We start from the raw sequence: 17,290 nt of genomic DNA, 5'->3' as shown, positions 1-17,290 counted from the left end.
AGGTACACAGACAGAACCAGTCCCTCTTCAACTTTCAAGAGTCTTTTTTTTTCTGGCTAAGTGAATTTGGGTGCTTGCGAAAGATACCCCCCTTGACAGTCCTGGAGACTGAAATCCTCTGTTTCCACAGAACTTGCACAGCACAGACAACAATGCTACAAGATTCCCCACACTGCTCCATATGCCTCAGCTCTAGTCTGGAGTGCCTACTGCTAGAAGTGAAAGCATACTTCAGTTTACATTCAATCCTTGGCCTCTTTATAAACATTATAAACAAGGGTGCCAATTGGTGTCATTGTCATGTTATCTTTTATAATATGGACACATGTCCACTAGGAACTTTACAAAGACCATCAGTGTATTTCACATACCAATGACCAGTTATCAGACAGTAACAATTTTAGCTCACTACCAGCTGGGTCAGATTCAAACAAGTGATCTTCTGTAGAAGCATCTGATTTCATATGGGCAAACTATAAGGCAAAATACAATAGGTGAAATCTTGGTCCCACCGAAGTCAATGACAAAACTCCCATTCAATGGGTTTAAGATTTCACTCATTATATGCATGTGCCATGATGTTTGTTGTGGGGAGGGGTATGTGTGAATCGATAGCAAACACAGCAAACGATGAACAAGTGAAAAGCTTTTTCACATTTTTGCTGTACAAAGCCAAGCTCTTATAGGAGAGGTAAAATATTGATGAAGCTAGATTTCTATGTGATGTACAACACAATTACTGACCTTGCTTTTTTCTGATGAAGTAAATGAGGTCTCCATGGACTATCAAAATGAATGTGCTATTAATAACAATATTATTTTAGTTGTTTATAATAGCCAAGGAAAAAAAGCTTATTTGATCCGTTGATACCCAACTTTTTATAAAACTTTAATAAAAATATTAAGAAAATTATCTTTTTAGCCTTTTCTGTATCATTGGTAATGAAAGAAAAGAGGGTGGGGAAAAAGCTTTTCAATTATTATGCAAAAATACATCTTGAAATTGCACAGTAATGTATTAAATGAGAACAATGAATAAAATCTTAATCTCCCTCAGGCACAACAGCTCATTGTGCTGCCAGAAACAATCTAAAACAAATTTCCACCCAGTCTTTGTAGTTAAATATGAAGAAATTTATCTGAAGAAAACGCACCACAGAATGGCAAAGAGAGCACAGACTTCTTTTATTGTAGAAAGACACTCTATCCAAAATTGTGGAAATGATTATAAAATAGCCAATTCAAAGAATGTAAAATTAATGCTTGTGAAACATAACTAAGAGAAGGGACTTTTTAAACATAGAAATAGAGATGTTATTTCAGGGATGAGATATGCATAACAAATCTGATACTGTGATTTGTATTAGAGCCACATATCACAGTTCCTTTTAGTATTTGGAAATACTATGCAGTCTATTAATGGATTCTCCAAAATGATTATATAAATGACTACTTTTATATATTTTTCATAAATTTCAAATATTTTTCTCATGCTTTTAATAACCTCTTGAAACTAAAATCAATTTCTCTACTGAAGTACATTTTTCCCATTGTGTAAACACAGTGATTTGTTGTGGTAAGGTAGCTCTCAAGGGCTGAATTACCAACTGATTAAAAAAAAAAATCATGGGTTTTGTACACATAATGGAGGAGAAAAGGTACCGTACTAGAAGAGTTATCAATGGTTATCCATCTTGACAGTGTCATTTAAACATTATGTGGTTAAACTATGCTAAGTTAGTAACATGTTACACTCTTCAAAGATTGACTGCCTCTCCATAGTAACAACTTCTTGAAAACCTAGCTTATAATATACCATGACATAAAATACATTAATCTAGAGCCAAAAGATTCTAATGCCTTTTCCCACAACACCATCATTAGAAAATAAACTATTTTCCTTTTTAACTCTAGAAGATGTTAGAGTATACCAAAATCCAGACCATGCTTCTATAACCCTACCTCTTTAAGAATGTGACAGCTTTGTCTACAATGAATTTGAAATATGATTTGCTATAAAACTGCTTGAAACTGTGAGGCTTTAACAAAATCTGAAACATCTACATAAGAAGGGGAAAAGAGCTTCTGAATAGATAAAAGTAAAATCTTGATCCTTATATAAAATGTAATGCATTTTAATACGATTTTTTGCCTGATTTATGTAAAGCTTTGTGTTTTTCATTTTCCCTAACCTGTCACACTGTAGTGATGTATGGTGCATTTTAGCATCAAGTTTGCCATGAGCAATAAAGTCAGTGCCCCCAAAGAAATATTAATATATTTCCACTACTCTCCCTCACCAGAGTTTTCTATTATTCAGCTTCTCTGGTTTCACTTCACATAGCTGGTTGACATCATTTTCACGAAGTCTCTCATACAAATGTTTTAAGATTTTACATTTAAAAAATCCCAAACAAGAAATGGATGGGATGAAGCAGGGAGTACTTGCCACAGTTGGAAAGCTAGGAATAAGGTCATTTGGGAAGAAAATAGGGAAACATTTTATCTCTTTGGAGAGACAGAAAGCAAAAATGGAGACAGTATTGCTTATTGATACAAATATACAAACTGTCTCTCCTAAATAAAGACTATTGGTTCTCTATGTATACTTGAAGTGTTCAAAAGTCACCAGATGCAAAAAAGAAAAAACCCAAAAAAACCCAAACACTGTTGCATTCAGTAATGATCCCTGTATATGAAGTAGCTTGACTGATTTTCAGACTGTAAAAATAAACAGAAAAGGAAAGTAAACTACAATCAGCTGCAATACCAGAATCCCCTCTCCTCTCCCGCAAGGAATACCAAGAAGGTTTCAAGCACAGCAGGAAGATCAACAGGTATTTTTCCTCAACAAAAGCAGTCTTCAAGATAGATCTTAAAAGAAAAAATACCTTCATACCTGACACAAAAGCCATCAAGGAAATCTATTATCCATATAGCTTACCTGCATTTTAACATTATTTAGTAAGTGTGCCTAAGTTCCATGTTGTAAAATAAAGTTGGTAACAAAAAGTCCTACTTTGATGTATTATTGGCAGCCCTTTACAAAATTCTCAACATGTCATTAATTGCAGAAATATGTCAATATGTTCTTTTTTATCATTCAGAAATATTTCAAATTTCAACTAAATTTCAAAAATACTCTAAGGGTATAGAAGTCTGTAAATGAAATGTTACCATTTACAAACATACAGAAGGAAGAAAGATTTACTATATGTGTATAATAATCAAGAGAAAATGGATGGTAAAATGTGCTCACAAAAAGGAAGAAAACAATGTTGTCTTTGAATCTCATTAGCAATGCTATAGTCATGGGTAAGAGTGCAATACTCAAGAATCTGTCAGCACACATGTACCTCTGCCATTACTAGGGCTCTTACTCCTGCATTGCACACTTTCCATGCAATCATAAGTTAAAAACAAACTGAATCCCTTTGAACTACTGCTAATATTTCTTAAGCTCTCTATCGAGTTTGGCTGGACATCTCTCTCCTTATATGACAGAGTGTCTCCTCTGCAGTAAACTCATTTTACTGTGGGGTCGCTGACTGGAATAGGATTAGGGACTGATGCTTCACCTCCCAGACTTAGAATCGTTACTAGCTTGGGTTGTCTACCATATGTGAAATGAGGATCTGGTAGATACAAATCATCTACTGGAAATCAACAGGTCTCTACGATATCTACTTTTCACCAAAAATAGCAATAAGAAAGTCAACCTCACAGCAACTCAATGCTGTTTATAGGGTTTGCTAATACAAAAGTATTAGTTGTGTTCCACAGCATGGGTGGCTGCACTTCAGTGGTTGCACATGTGCTTGGCTGAACAAGGTCTGCTAAGCTCCTTGAGGTTTCAGGATGAAAAAGGCTATACAAATACTACTTCCATTCATTCATTTGGCACAAGTGAGCATCTGTGTTGGGTCACTCTGATGGCAAGTTCCAAATACCAGTTAAAGTAAGTACAGGTTTTACAGCAAATAGAAGGACAGAGCCAATAACTTGGATGAAGTCCAAATTGTGAAAAGCAACATAAAAAGGAAGTAGTCCATATGTCTTCACAGTCTATTAAAAGGAACATAAGATTTAGAAAGAAGTACTTACCTTATCCTCTAAGTGTAATTTTAAAAAGCGGAGGTAAGCCACAGGTGCAAATGCATCAGCTGAATGTACGACTACTTGGGATGAGTCCCTGAAATACAGAATCATAAACACTGTATTTTAATGCATGGTTTTATGGTTAGGCTATGCCCACTGTCCCTCCACTACTATTCAATATGGTTTACCAACTACTGATCAAGGGTTTTGTTGCTTTTAAAAAAACAGATTAAGAGAAACTCTTTTAGTCATAAGTTTTCATATAATATAGAAAAAACTCAGCAGACTCCCATAATTTGCATTTTACTTCATTGTCATAAATTTAATTCAGAAAACATAAAACATTAAACCATGGGGGTTTAGGTCCAGCATCCTTTTCAACCGCAAAATGTGTGGAAAATAAATGCAATTTACACCCGTTTTAAGTCTATTTCAAACTTTCAAAGCAGTGTAACCAGGCCTTAGTGTGAATGAAAATCAGGCCTACTGTACGTACGTATAAATGACATGATGACCAAAGGTCTGATGACACAACAGCAAGCCAACCCTTTGTTAGTCAAGAGAACTTCTAAGTTTTTATTTTATCAGCATTTTAAATCTTGGGATAACCTCATTTCCCACTGAATAATGCTCCGGGAATCACTTCCTACAGAATTAGCACTATAATATTTGTCCCACTGAGAAGTCTGATTGTGCCATTTAACTATTTTACACCTCATGTTGAAGGATTACTAGACACAACTTGCTAATGCCAAATGCATTAATGGTAATGGTGTAAACTTCAGATACACTGACTGAAACTAGTTAACATTTGCGAAAAGAAAGGGAGTACTTGTGGCACCTTAGAGACTAACAAATTTATTTGAGCATAAGCTTTCGTTTAGTTTTCATTTTTACAGTCATAATCTGTCAACCTCCAATTCATAAGTGGCAATATCTATTGCGCCCACCTGCACTGTTTCAAAACTAGAACATTTAGCAATGGAATTAAGACAGGTAAGGGAAAACAGAGTATTAGAAGATGATACAAAAAAATCTCAGAAGGTGTAAGAGAAAGTCATATGCATAAAAATTATCACTTTTTTTTTTGTACTCCGTAAAGCTACTGGCCCACAGATAGTTCACTTGGAATTACACTGAAGTAACTAGTCTTTACATTTTCACTAAGGAAGTTTAAGTACAGATACTCTACTTTGTAAACTAAGACTTTTCAGGATGTAATCTATTTACAGAGTAAGTGGAAGATATCCAGGGGTCAAATGATAAAATTAAGTTAGTTAAAGGAAGGACATTGGTATCAGCTAGAGAAACCAGTGCTTCTAGTCAGAACACAACCAATGAGTGTTCTTATTGCAAATAATCCCTAGAACATTTTGGATCAGATCCTCAGATCCTCTTAATGAGCATAGCTATATAAATTTCCAAAAGGTGATGATCTGGCTTATTGTTATCAGGATGACATTCAATGTAGGTTAGCAATGGCAATATCAGGAGCAGATAGATTTAAGATGAAAATCCACCAGTGAATTTTACAACTGCTTTGTTCCCAAGGGTTCACGATTTTGGTACACCTGATTAATGTTTTCCAAAGAGACATCTAAGAATGGCAATGGACAAAAAGTGACTGAAAAAATGATATCTTTTTATAGAAGATATCTACTTTGCTCTGTATTCAGACTCTCATTTTCTACTTCACTAGCTAAAATAAGTTTTTACTACCAATACTTCAAAAAATTATTCCTGGCTCTGAAGAATCGATACAATGAGAGAGATATGGGTGATGTATTTGTTCACACATCAATAGAATTATTAACTCTAAGTTCCACTGGTATTGCTAAACTGTAAAAGAATCCACCTTGCCGTCCAGATCCCAGGTTCAATTTGTAGGGCTGGAAGTTAGAAAACCTCTCATTTACTTGGCAACTGAACAAATTTTATATTGAGTCTCTGAGAAGGAATAAACATGGAACCCCAAGATTCCATTTTTACATAATGATTTTTCAGAAGAGAAGGCTACTTTAAATAAGGGGTTTTCCTACATGAATAATTAGTTCATGTCATGCTTGGGTGTGACTCTATCCCATGCTAGCCTGGCACGGTCTAACTGTCCATGTGCTGTTGATGCCCATGAACAGTTCGTGAGAGTGCTTTGATCTAGTCCTCTTCGAAATTAAACTAGCTCAAAGCAATCTAATTGTTCCTTTAGACAAGCCCTAAGACACAGTACTACATAAGACCTCATAGGTGCAGGGATTCAGATCTAATATACCCATTTAAATAATGCCAACCAAACTGGAAACATTTGAAAGCATTTGGTCAGACCTGAATGATTTCCTTAAAGAGTTCAGTTACATTTTCCTTTACAAACATGCTTTGGAATTGATCATTAAAAACTCCTAAGATGATGACATAATACCAAGAGACAGCTTTAGTGAATGAATGCTAATGCATTTTTTAATCAGGATCACTAACAAAATTCCTGATAATGAAATCTGTGGCTTGATTGTATATAGTTATTAAATGAAGACAATAAAATATTCCTGTATGAAAACAAATAATTATCTTTAGTCATTCATTTTGAATTCTGTTCACATGCAAAGCAGGAAGTGGAAACGGATGAAACTCATGCGTGCCATGAATAAAAACATACAATAAAAGATGGACTGTAGGAATGCAACAAGATTTACTGATGATATTCTTGTTTCTTGTTTATTGATTAATTTCCAGAAAATATTTGGGGAAGTCTATTTCTTTTCAGGGATATATACATTTCCTACTTAGCAATGACTATAAGGGTTTTTGTTTGTTTGTTTGTTTTTACTGTGTTAGGCATTAAATAAGGTCATCAACCTGAAAAAGCTAAGAAACACTGCACTAGAAGAAGGGATCTCAGACCCACATCAAGAAGAATAAGGTAGGTACAGTGGATTTGAACAGAGAGTAGAGAAATGGTAGTTCATGGCAGTTGTTGAAGTCTGGTTAATTCTGTGAGGATAAATTTGAGGATGGTCTGTGGTTGGATAGATGGGTTCGACTAGACTAGGACAGGAGTGAAGGGAATTCAGGGATATATATACGTAAGGCTGTGAGTCTGTCATGGAGGCAATGGATTCCGTGACTTTCCAGGACCTTTGTGACTTCTGTAGCAGCCGGTGCGACTGACACCAGGGTCCCCAAAGCACCAGCAGTGGTCTTGGGTCATTCCCCCCCCCCACACAACACCAGCAGCAGTCCTGGGCCATGCACGGTTGTCCCCACCTCCCCAGAGCACCAGTGGTGCCCCCGAGCTGCCCCTCACCCCCCAGAGAACCCAAGATTTTGTCAGGGGTATATATTACAGGTTTTAGGCTATGAATTCTTGTTTACTGCCCATGACTTGTCCATGACTTTTACTAAAAATACCCATCACTAAATCTTAGCCTTATATATAAGTAACATCTCAAAACCAAATAGCATAAACCCAGAAAATTCGGAGTTAAGGTTAAGCTTCAAGGCGTTCCAAACATGTTAAATTACAGAATGCAGTTAGGGCACCCAAGCACTGCTCAGTACTGATACCATGACAGAAAAAAATATAAACAATCCAACTAACCCTCCCCTCCTTTGCCCTCCCCCCAAAACCCCAACAGTTTAAAATCACTCTTATAAAGGAAGGCAAGTTACAGAGCCTTCACTAGACTGCCATCATTCTAGACTGTAATAAAGCAAGAATCACTATTGGCAATTTTCTCTTATCCACAAATCTAGCAGATTGCCTTTCTATTCAGAGAGAAATTTGAGGAAATGCATTTTGTCAGACATTACACATATGATAAAAACATCATCCAGGAAAAATACTACCCAGGAGTCTATTTACTATAATAGGTGAGTTAGATTTTCTCTTTCCATGTTTTGTAGGGAAGACTCATCTTCAGTGTTTTCTGCTGGGATCTACATTTCATGCAGCCAAAGTTTTTTTTAGGGAGAAGAATTGGACTAGTTGAGTACATAGGATTTCTGTGACTTTTAAAGTCCTTAGAGGTACTTGTATATGTTCATCTAAGCTTCAAAATTTTACTGAGGTGAAATATATTTGAACTATGACAATCTAACCACCTAGCATCTACACCACCATAGTGAATGGAACAGCCTACCTACTCTCTAGAGTATCTATCAAAATAGCCAAGGACCTCTTAAAAAGCAATAACAGAGTCACAGGTTCACAGATTGTAAGGCCAGAATGGACCATTGTGATCATTTAGTCGGACCTCCTATATAACACAAGCCATAGAATCTCTCCCTGATCCCAAATTCCTGGAGAATATCTTTTAAAGAATCCATCCAATCTTGATTTTCAAATTGCCAGTCATACAGAATCCTCCATGACCCTTGGTAAATTGTTCTAATAGTTAATTACCCTCATTGTTAAAATTTTTATGCTTTATTGCTAGTCTGATTTGTCTAGCTTCAACTTTCAGCCATTAGATCTTCTTATAACTTTGTCTGCTTGACTTAAGAGCCCATTATAAAATATTTGTTCTCCATGTAGGTACTTACAGGCCGTAATCAAGTCACCCCTTAACCTTCTCTTTGTTAAGCTAAACAGATGGCGCTCCTTGAGTCTAACACTGTAAACACATTTTCTAATCCTTTAAAATTGTGGCTATTCTGTGAACCTTCTTCAGTTGATCAACATCCTTCTTGAATTGGAGACACCAGTAGCCGATGTACCAGTGTCAAATACAGTGATAAAATAAACTCTTTATTCTTACACAAGATTCCATTGCTTATGCATCCAAGGATCAAAAAGCTATTTTGGCCACAGCATTGCACTGGAAGCTCAAGTTCAGCTGATTCTCCACTCTACCCTGAAATCTTTTTCAGAGTCACTGCTTCTCAGAATAACGTCCTCTATGACTACATTCTTTGTTCTTAGATATACATTTAGCCGTATTAAAGCCCATATTGTTTGCTTGTGCTCAGCTTACTAAGCGATCCACCTTGTTCTCTGTCAGTGATATGTCCTCTTCATTATCTACCACACCCCAATTTTTGTATTGTCTGCAACCTTGATCAGTCATGATTTTATGTTTTCTTCCAGGTCACTGAGAAAAACATTAAACAGCATAGCCAACAACTGATTCCTGTAGGATACCACTAGAAATCCATCATCTCAGTGATGATTCCCCATTTACAATTACATGTTGCGACCTATCAGTCAGCCAGTTTTTAATCAATTTAATGTGTTCCATCTTAATTTTCAGAGGGGTAGCCATGTTAGTCTGTATCCACAAAAACAACAAGGCGTCCGGTGGCACCTTAAAGAAACTACCCTTAGATTCAGTGCCAAATGCAGTTCCACCAGACCTGAGAGTAAGGGCCATAATATAGCCCTCCATATTAATCCTCTCCTCTCCTTAACAATAACTGACACTTTCTAGTAAGACATGAAACCATTTTACCTCAGACTTGTCTTTATTCAGGCAGGGACTTCGAAGGACTTAAGGGAGTTAGGCACCCAATCCCAACGTGTGTGAGTATGAGTGTGAGAAAGCAAACAAACAAGAAAAGCAGGCAAACAAATTTCAATGCATTGATGTAAACTTATCTTATGATGTCAATTAACACATTTTATAACAAATGCAGACAAAGCTAGCCATTCTTTTTCTGGATGATGCTGTTGTGCACCAATATTACCAATTATCAAAACAATGCTGATCAGACCACAACATTTTGTTTGGCTGAAAATACAGACCTTGATGAAGTCACTGTACCAAACAGATCTTATCTCTAAAATAATAAAGTGCCATAAATGCCTGCTCCTGTTCCTACTGAAGTTGATGGGAATTTGCCATTGATTTCAACAGGAATAATATCAGCCCTTAATTGCATAGTAAATTTACCACATTTCCTCTATTGCTTACTACTGCTAGAAGGAGATATAAAAGAATGGGCCTTTTTCACTACAGCACTAAATGTCCATATGTGCCATAATGTTGACCTTCCATGAGTTGATGTATCTGAAATGGTATGCAAGTGACATTCCATTATTAGAGACTGTTTACTTGGATAAGAATAGGAACAATAGTCAAAACATCTCAAAATATGCAGGGTAAGCTATTTAACATCGTGTACTGAGAAACTTGAATCAAGACAGAGAAATTTCCCATGCCCCTCCAAACAAATTTTAACAAATTTCAGCAAAGAAATAAGCTACTCAGAGTCGCTCGACGGATTCAAGCAAAGTTTACATTCAAAAATGTCCCCTTAGTAACTGATGGAAAATGTTTAGTATTATCATTCTAAGTCACTAAAGTTGAAAAAAGAAGAAAAAAAAGACACAGAGTTAATGGAACCCACAGGCTACTGATGTGGCAGTTTATCAAATGTAGCTGTAATGAAAGATAAATATTACAGGCAATTCGCACTTCATGAAAGGATAAAAGTGTCAGTGTATAGGTACCAGTTTTACTGCAGGCCATAATCAGCAAGTAAACGAAAGTGCAAATGTCTAAAAAGTTTATAGCCTTCTATGAAGGCCTCGTCTTGTCAGGCATTGATTTAGGTTTTCAGAGGACTTTGCCAGCGTTAAACAAAGTGACTGTTTGTGAACTTAGAGGACATGTTCTACTCCTGCCAACAAATGTTGCCTCAAGCTAAATGTTAATATGTTCCCATCACTTAAATCTAAGGAAGGGGAAGAAATAGTTCCTTACACAACTATTTTTTTCTTAAACAGGGGACAGTCCAAAGTGAAAGTTTCATATTCTCCACCTTCTCCACAAACATGAACGTCATACTTCTTAGAGAGCTGAGAGAAAAGGAAAAAAACAGGTAGTTAGAATAAGTGGTGCTCTTATACATAGTGTCAAATGTATTTTACTGAAATTGTATGTGTGTACAGGGCTTACAGTAATTTTCTCAATCTAGGTTTATCACTACACCTCCAAAAAAAGGAACAAACTCTAAAATGCACTGGATGTACTTGTAGGTTTCTGACTCTCCTCTACAGTACTTTATACGAACTGATTCATACTATTTTTAAAGTTCCAAAAATTACTGCCAGGTTGTTTTCCCTCTCTGCAATAGTTATACTTTACCGTCCAGCTAAAAAAAATCTCATTGACTGCATCCCAGTAGAAATGAAGGATGTTGAAATAAGATTCCTTTAGGAAACTGGCTAGAAAATAACAATAACTTTTACATCCACTCCCAGATCTCATTATACAGTCTGTGAGATATCTTGTGTTGTAAACACTGACCAGAAGCTACTGAATTCAGCAAACATATTATAATATTATTATAGCAACACATTTTACAATTGTGCTCTAGGTATTTGTTGGCACAAACTCTTTCCTAAATCTTTAAGAAAGAGTTAATCCTGGCCCCACTGAAGTTAATTGCAAAACTCCTACTGACTTCAATGGAGCTGGGATTTCATCCTTAGAGGGGAAGAAACATTAGCCATTTTCTTTTGGTTACATCCCTGAACATTATTCATACTTTTTTTTTTGCACTTTGTTTTATATTTCCCTGATGGACAAGCCAGATACATCATACACAAAAGTAAATGTAACTGATTGAAAATAATACAATTTGTCTGTTTTTAATCATCTTAAATCCTCTATTTAGCAGTTTCTCACTTGAGGCCTGATCCAAAGTTTTGCTTGAGTAAAGAGCGAGAGCCAATCTCTTGAACAGTACATTCTAATTCTGTTTTAATAACACTGTACTGGTAGATGGTAACCATGCACCGTAGGAATTTAATTATGCTAAGAGCATGCATTAAATCTATGATACAGTAAAAATGCTAATTGGACACAGTACAAAGCTTTTCTAGACTCATGATTCCACTCCTGCACCTCATGATTTTGTGGTTATAATTTGACTTTTAAGTGGTCCTCATTCTTTTTAAGAAAGTTATAAACTTGTGCACTTGTATTATCCTTTAAGAAGTTCATCCTGCAATCGCTCCCTTTGAGGAATTTCCATTGACTTCACTGGGAGTTACGAGCACAGAGGGCTTGCAGGGTGAAATCCTAAATGAAATGCATATCACTTGTGAAAGGAAAGTTGACCTGGTTTTGGTATTTGTGTGTTGTTTTATTGAGTATTGGACAATTCTGTAATGAGTGCAATAAGGTTTCCTTGAATGGGAAGATTGGATGCCGGAATCAGCCCTGAAAGCTGATTTGAATGCACTGGGGGGAGTTGGGTCTGCGGTTTCCATCAGGGCAAATGGAGCTCATTGGATCAGGGCAGGATCCAGGGCCTTTTCCAGGCAGGTGACTGTACACTGGTCTAAAATGCTGCAGTGGAGTATACAGCAGGAACCCACCAGGCCTCCACAAGTTGACAAGGCCAGATGTGTGAAGCATCTGAAATGGATAGTATTGGCAATTAGTCACCAAAAAATCATATATGTTACCTGAATTATTCAGGGACAATAGGGTACACCTCTCTGACTGGGGAATGGATATATTTTTGACCAGTGTTAGGAAGGGAACTGTTAACTATGGCTAAGTCTACACTACAAACTAGGGGTGTGATGCCCGTACTTGTGCATACATACTCACGCCAGCTCTCATTGAGCTAGCACAAGTATAAATAGCAGTGTAGATGCAGTAGCACTGGTAGCAGCAGAGAAGGCCTGGCTGAACCGGTCTGAGTACAAACCTGCCTAAAACCAGTGGGTATGTACTTGGCATGGCTCAGCTATGCTTCCACTGATGATACCAATGCTACTGGGGCTACATTGCTATTTCTATTTGTGCTAGCTCAGTGAGAGTTAGCAGGGGTATGTGTACATGAGCAGGGAATCAGATTCCTAGCTCGTAGTGTAAACGTAGTACATCTGGGTACGCAGCTGGGGTGGGAGGGAGGCAGTCAAGCTAATTGCTGGTGCCTCCTCATGGCAAGTGTACAGTGGAGGTACTCATTCCACAGGGGATCTGATTCCCTGATAATAAGGAATTGGAAGAGGACTTAGTGGAAGGTATCCCCTAAAGAAGGTGGGGAATGGGCTTAGGACTTCTATTGTCTGGTAAAGTGAGGAGACAACCCCCTTTCCCTAGACCCTTAACCCTCAAATGAGGGGAAGGCAGTGGGCTGCCAGCAATGGACTAGGGCATGCTATGGCAGGGTTGGGCTGACATCAGCTCTCCACCAGGGGGAAATCATGACCTGCATTGTACATATTTTAGCTGGATAGTTCCCAGATGAGTTGAATTAATGAAGTTGTTGCCTAATTAAACCACATCACTTGCACCTTCTCTGTCTCTGTGTGTGCCCAAGACAATGGGGAAGTGTATCCTGAAAAGCAGTAACTCTGAAAAGGATTTAGGTGTCACAGGGGACAAGCAACTCAACATGAGCCCTCAGTGCAATGCAGTGACATAAAAGGCTAATATGATCTTTGAATCGATAAACAGGGAAATAGTGAGTAGGAGTAAGAAGGTTTACTTGGTCCTATCTGAGCACAGGGGTCCAGACTCAATGACTTCTCAAGGTCCCTTCCAGCGCTACATTTTTAAGATTCTACGATTCTAGTTTGTATTCTACATTGGTCATGACCAACACTGGAATACTATGTACAGTTCTGGGGTCCACATTTGAAAAAAAATGTTGAAAAACCAGAGAGGGTACAGAAAACAGCCACAAAAATGATTCAAGGACTGGAGAGAATGAGAGACTTAAAGTGTTTAATCTGTTTATCTTATCAAAAAAAGATTGAGAGACGACTTGTTTACACTGTACAGTACAAGTAACTTTGTGGGGAGAAAATACCAAGTAGTAAGGGACTCTTTAATCTAGTGCAGAAAGAACCAGTGGCTAGAGGCTGAAGCCCAACAAATTCAAATAATAAATTAGGCACTTTTTGGGGGGGGGGCGGTAACAGTAAGGGTGATTAACCATTGAAACAAAGTACCAAAGGGAGTGGTGGATTCTCCATGTCTTGAGCTCATCAAATCAAGACTAGATTCCTCTTTGGAAGATGTGCTTTAGTGAAACAGAAGTCAATGGGCTCAATACAAGGGTAATTAAATTAAATTAATGGCCAGTGATAAACAGGATGTCAGACAAGATAATACAATGGTCCTTCTGGCCTTAAAATCTATTGTGTAATTTTTATTAATTATTATCATCATTGTCATTGTTGATCCAACTCCTTGTAACTTCAATTCAATTCTGAATCGTTGTAAACTATGCATCTGATGCTTAATGTGTTGAGCACCTCAGCTCCTTCCTTATACATGACAGAGCAACTGTCTGTATTTGTCTCTAATTGGAGTCAGATCTAAAATATTAGTCCCCCATCTCCTTTTTTTCCCCAGACTAAAATTAATGCAACATTATTTTTATAAGCATTTAGTCTTACAGATTTATTTTCAGTGAAACTGTTTATATTTTACACAAGACTAAGGTTACTTTTATATTTGGGGATTAATTTTTACAATGCTACCAGAGGATTTCAGGTAATGGATATGTCTGATATGTTACAATAAAACTGTACTCGTATTCCTGAGTATGGAGAGTGATAGTTAAGCTTTCCATTTTCTTTAATAAGTATTTCTTTTAAAATATTTTTAACACATTTGGATGACTTGAGTCATCACCTTAGCATAAAGAACACCAGGGACTCTGCACACAGACATAAAAAAAAGAAAGTAGTAGAAAGAACTTAATCCTTTTACAGGATCAGAGATCACATTTTTAATCATAGCCCTTTGACACTGAATATGAAGCTGGAAAATGTTAAATATAATTTTGCTTGCACTCTCTTCAACCTTTTATTTCTGAAAAATATCTAATAGCTCAGACAAAGATAGTATCTGTCATAAAATTCTACAAGACTGTTTACTCATTTTGTGATGGAAAATTCAAATCTCATTTTAAATAAAGATAAAATTATCTTTTTTAAAGCCAATGTTATCACAGGCATTTCCTTCCTAAAGAGAGAATATCTCCATGTGTAAAAATAACCAAACATACATTTAATCAAGCTTTCATTTTCAAAAATTATACTCCTGGCATACAAGACAGTTTCACCTGTCAAAAAGTGCAGCAAGGTTTTTATAGGACAAATCTATCAAAAATAATTAATGTTGATACAATAAGAATGGACAACTTACAAAACAGTTAGTCAGAACCTTTTATTCTTCCTCCTGCCAAGAGCTTCTGCTGCAATGAATACTAAATAGAGCTACTGAAAAATAAAATTAAGACACGGGTTTGTGTGTCTTAAAAAACAAAACAAAACAAAACAATGAAATGCGTGTATTTTTGAGGAACAAAGAAGTTTGTCTCGTTCTTTTCCTAGCTAAAAATTTTAGCCTAGCTAAAAATATTTCACAATGAGAATAAGGAATGAATGTTTACTGTGTAAGTTATTTCTAAAGTTGATGTTTCTTCTTTTAAGCCTCGAGTGCTGTGAGTTCTTCCTGGAAACCAACATCAAACACTTCAAAGCTGAGAGTCTAAATTTGCTGTCCTTGTTGGGAAATCCCAACTTTCAATGCCATTGGGCTTAGGATCATATTTGGTCCTGAACATTCTAAACTCCCAGTGAAGTCACCAGCAACTGAAGATACTAAGCACCTCAAAGGATCAGGCTCTTAATGTGCCTTTTAGAAGCAAAAGAAGCTGTGCAGTATTTTTCAAGCTGCCATCAGTGAGGCAGGAACCAGCTTTCAAATACTTTAAAATACTAACATTTTTTACAGACTTGTGTTATCTTGTTTTGCTAGCTAGATCTGACATGCATAATAAATGTGACAATTCAATAAGAATAACTTTTAAAGCCAAACCGAAATTAAAGCCAAACCGAAATTAAAGCCAAACCTCACAGTTGTAAGGTCAAAACAACCTCACCTCTCATTATACTTATAAATTACACTACTCAAGAAAAGTTGATATCCAGTCCAATTCTAAACCTAAAACAAATACCAGAGTATCATGGAAACTTTTACACTATATGAAATCCAGTATCAAACAAAGATACAAATAAATCTTTCATTTACATATACAAAGTGAAGCCCAGATACTCAATACAATTCATTCTCCTGCTATCCTGACCATGAAACTGCAGGTTAAAGGCAGAGTTTATCACAGAATTTTAGCAGTCAGAGATGGGAAAGGCCAATTCAATTACTTAATCCAACCTGCGGCAAGGGAAAGATTTTATAGCTCCCAGTCAGAGAACATATCAGGTATTAAACCTTTTATACACTTCATCTTCACCAGCAGGCCAAGTAGTAATAATTAAATTCTGGTGCAACTGTTCAAACCACAAACAATTTCTAATTCTCTATCAAGGAAAAATATTGTACAAGCAAATATTACTGTTGCACACATTTTATTTTGATTTTTAAAAAGTTCTACACAGATTAGGTACAATCAATGGGTTCATGGCATGTTGCCAATAGAGCCATCTAGTTTAGCATCTTTGCTTTGGGCGTCTTTGGTTCAAGGGAACTAGTTGAACAAAAGCGCAAATACAATAATCTCCATTTAACATAATTAATCAACACCTAGCTATTTAGAAAAAAATAATTCAAGAACTTGCCTTGTCACAATGAAATAATATAATTATTTTATTGTGCTGATAAAAATGACCCATGATTACGGCCGTACTTGACTTGCGATATTGTGAAAATTGCAGATTCTGCAATATTAGGCTTCCACCATAATTTTGACAGCAGGAGTCCTGGACACCACAGGGCTGAGGGTGGGACTCTCCCGCTGTCAGCCCCAGGTGGCCACTCTCAGCCCCAGGCGGCCAACAGTGGGAGCCCCCACTATCCAGCCCGATATTTTCACTCTCAGCCCAGGCCTCTGCCCGTGGAAAATTGCAGAAAAGTAATAATGGGCTTTATTACCGTAAATAATAAAGTCTGTTATTACTTTTCCGCAATTTTCCATGGTTTGTCCACAACTCAGTTGCAATTTTTTGACAATCATCCTGCAATTCACATAGGACCTTATCCATAATAAAATAGAAGACACAGAAGAACATCATTTCACTCATAACCTTAATATCCAGGATATAAATCAGAAAAGAACTATACAATTAATTCAAAGTTTGTTCCACTCAATAGATCTCACTTTAGCTAAAGTCCACTTTACAGTTAACTGGCATGAGAAATCACCTGACATTTAGTATCAAAGGGAGACCAATTTCTATCCCAGACATATGGTTTGACTAAAACATATA

The 17,290-nt window shown here is 36.7% G+C and overlaps 1 protein-coding gene across 3 annotated transcripts in view; it reads right to left on the bottom strand.

Annotated features, from left to right (window-relative positions):
* Positions 1 to 17,290, bottom strand: part of DPH6 (diphthamine biosynthesis 6) — a 367,209-nt gene that overhangs the window by 210,376 nt on the left and 139,543 nt on the right. For all 3 annotated transcript variants that reach the window (XM_077818948.1, XM_077818949.1, XM_077818950.1), the window contains 2 exons: positions 10,794 to 10,888; positions 4,105 to 4,192 (listed from right to left, as the gene is read on the bottom strand). In XM_077818948.1, the coding sequence (XP_077675074.1) occupies positions 4,105 to 4,192; positions 10,794 to 10,888 (183 nt within the window). The remainder of the gene's footprint in view (positions 1 to 4,104; positions 4,193 to 10,793; positions 10,889 to 17,290) is intronic.

This window comes from Eretmochelys imbricata, chromosome 6, assembly GCF_965152235.1.
Source record: "Eretmochelys imbricata isolate rEreImb1 chromosome 6, rEreImb1.hap1, whole genome shotgun sequence".
Classification (NCBI taxonomy): domain Eukaryota; kingdom Metazoa; phylum Chordata; order Testudines; family Cheloniidae; genus Eretmochelys; species Eretmochelys imbricata.
Note: the sequence above shows the minus strand (reverse complement) of the source record. Positions and strands in the feature narration are given on the sequence as shown.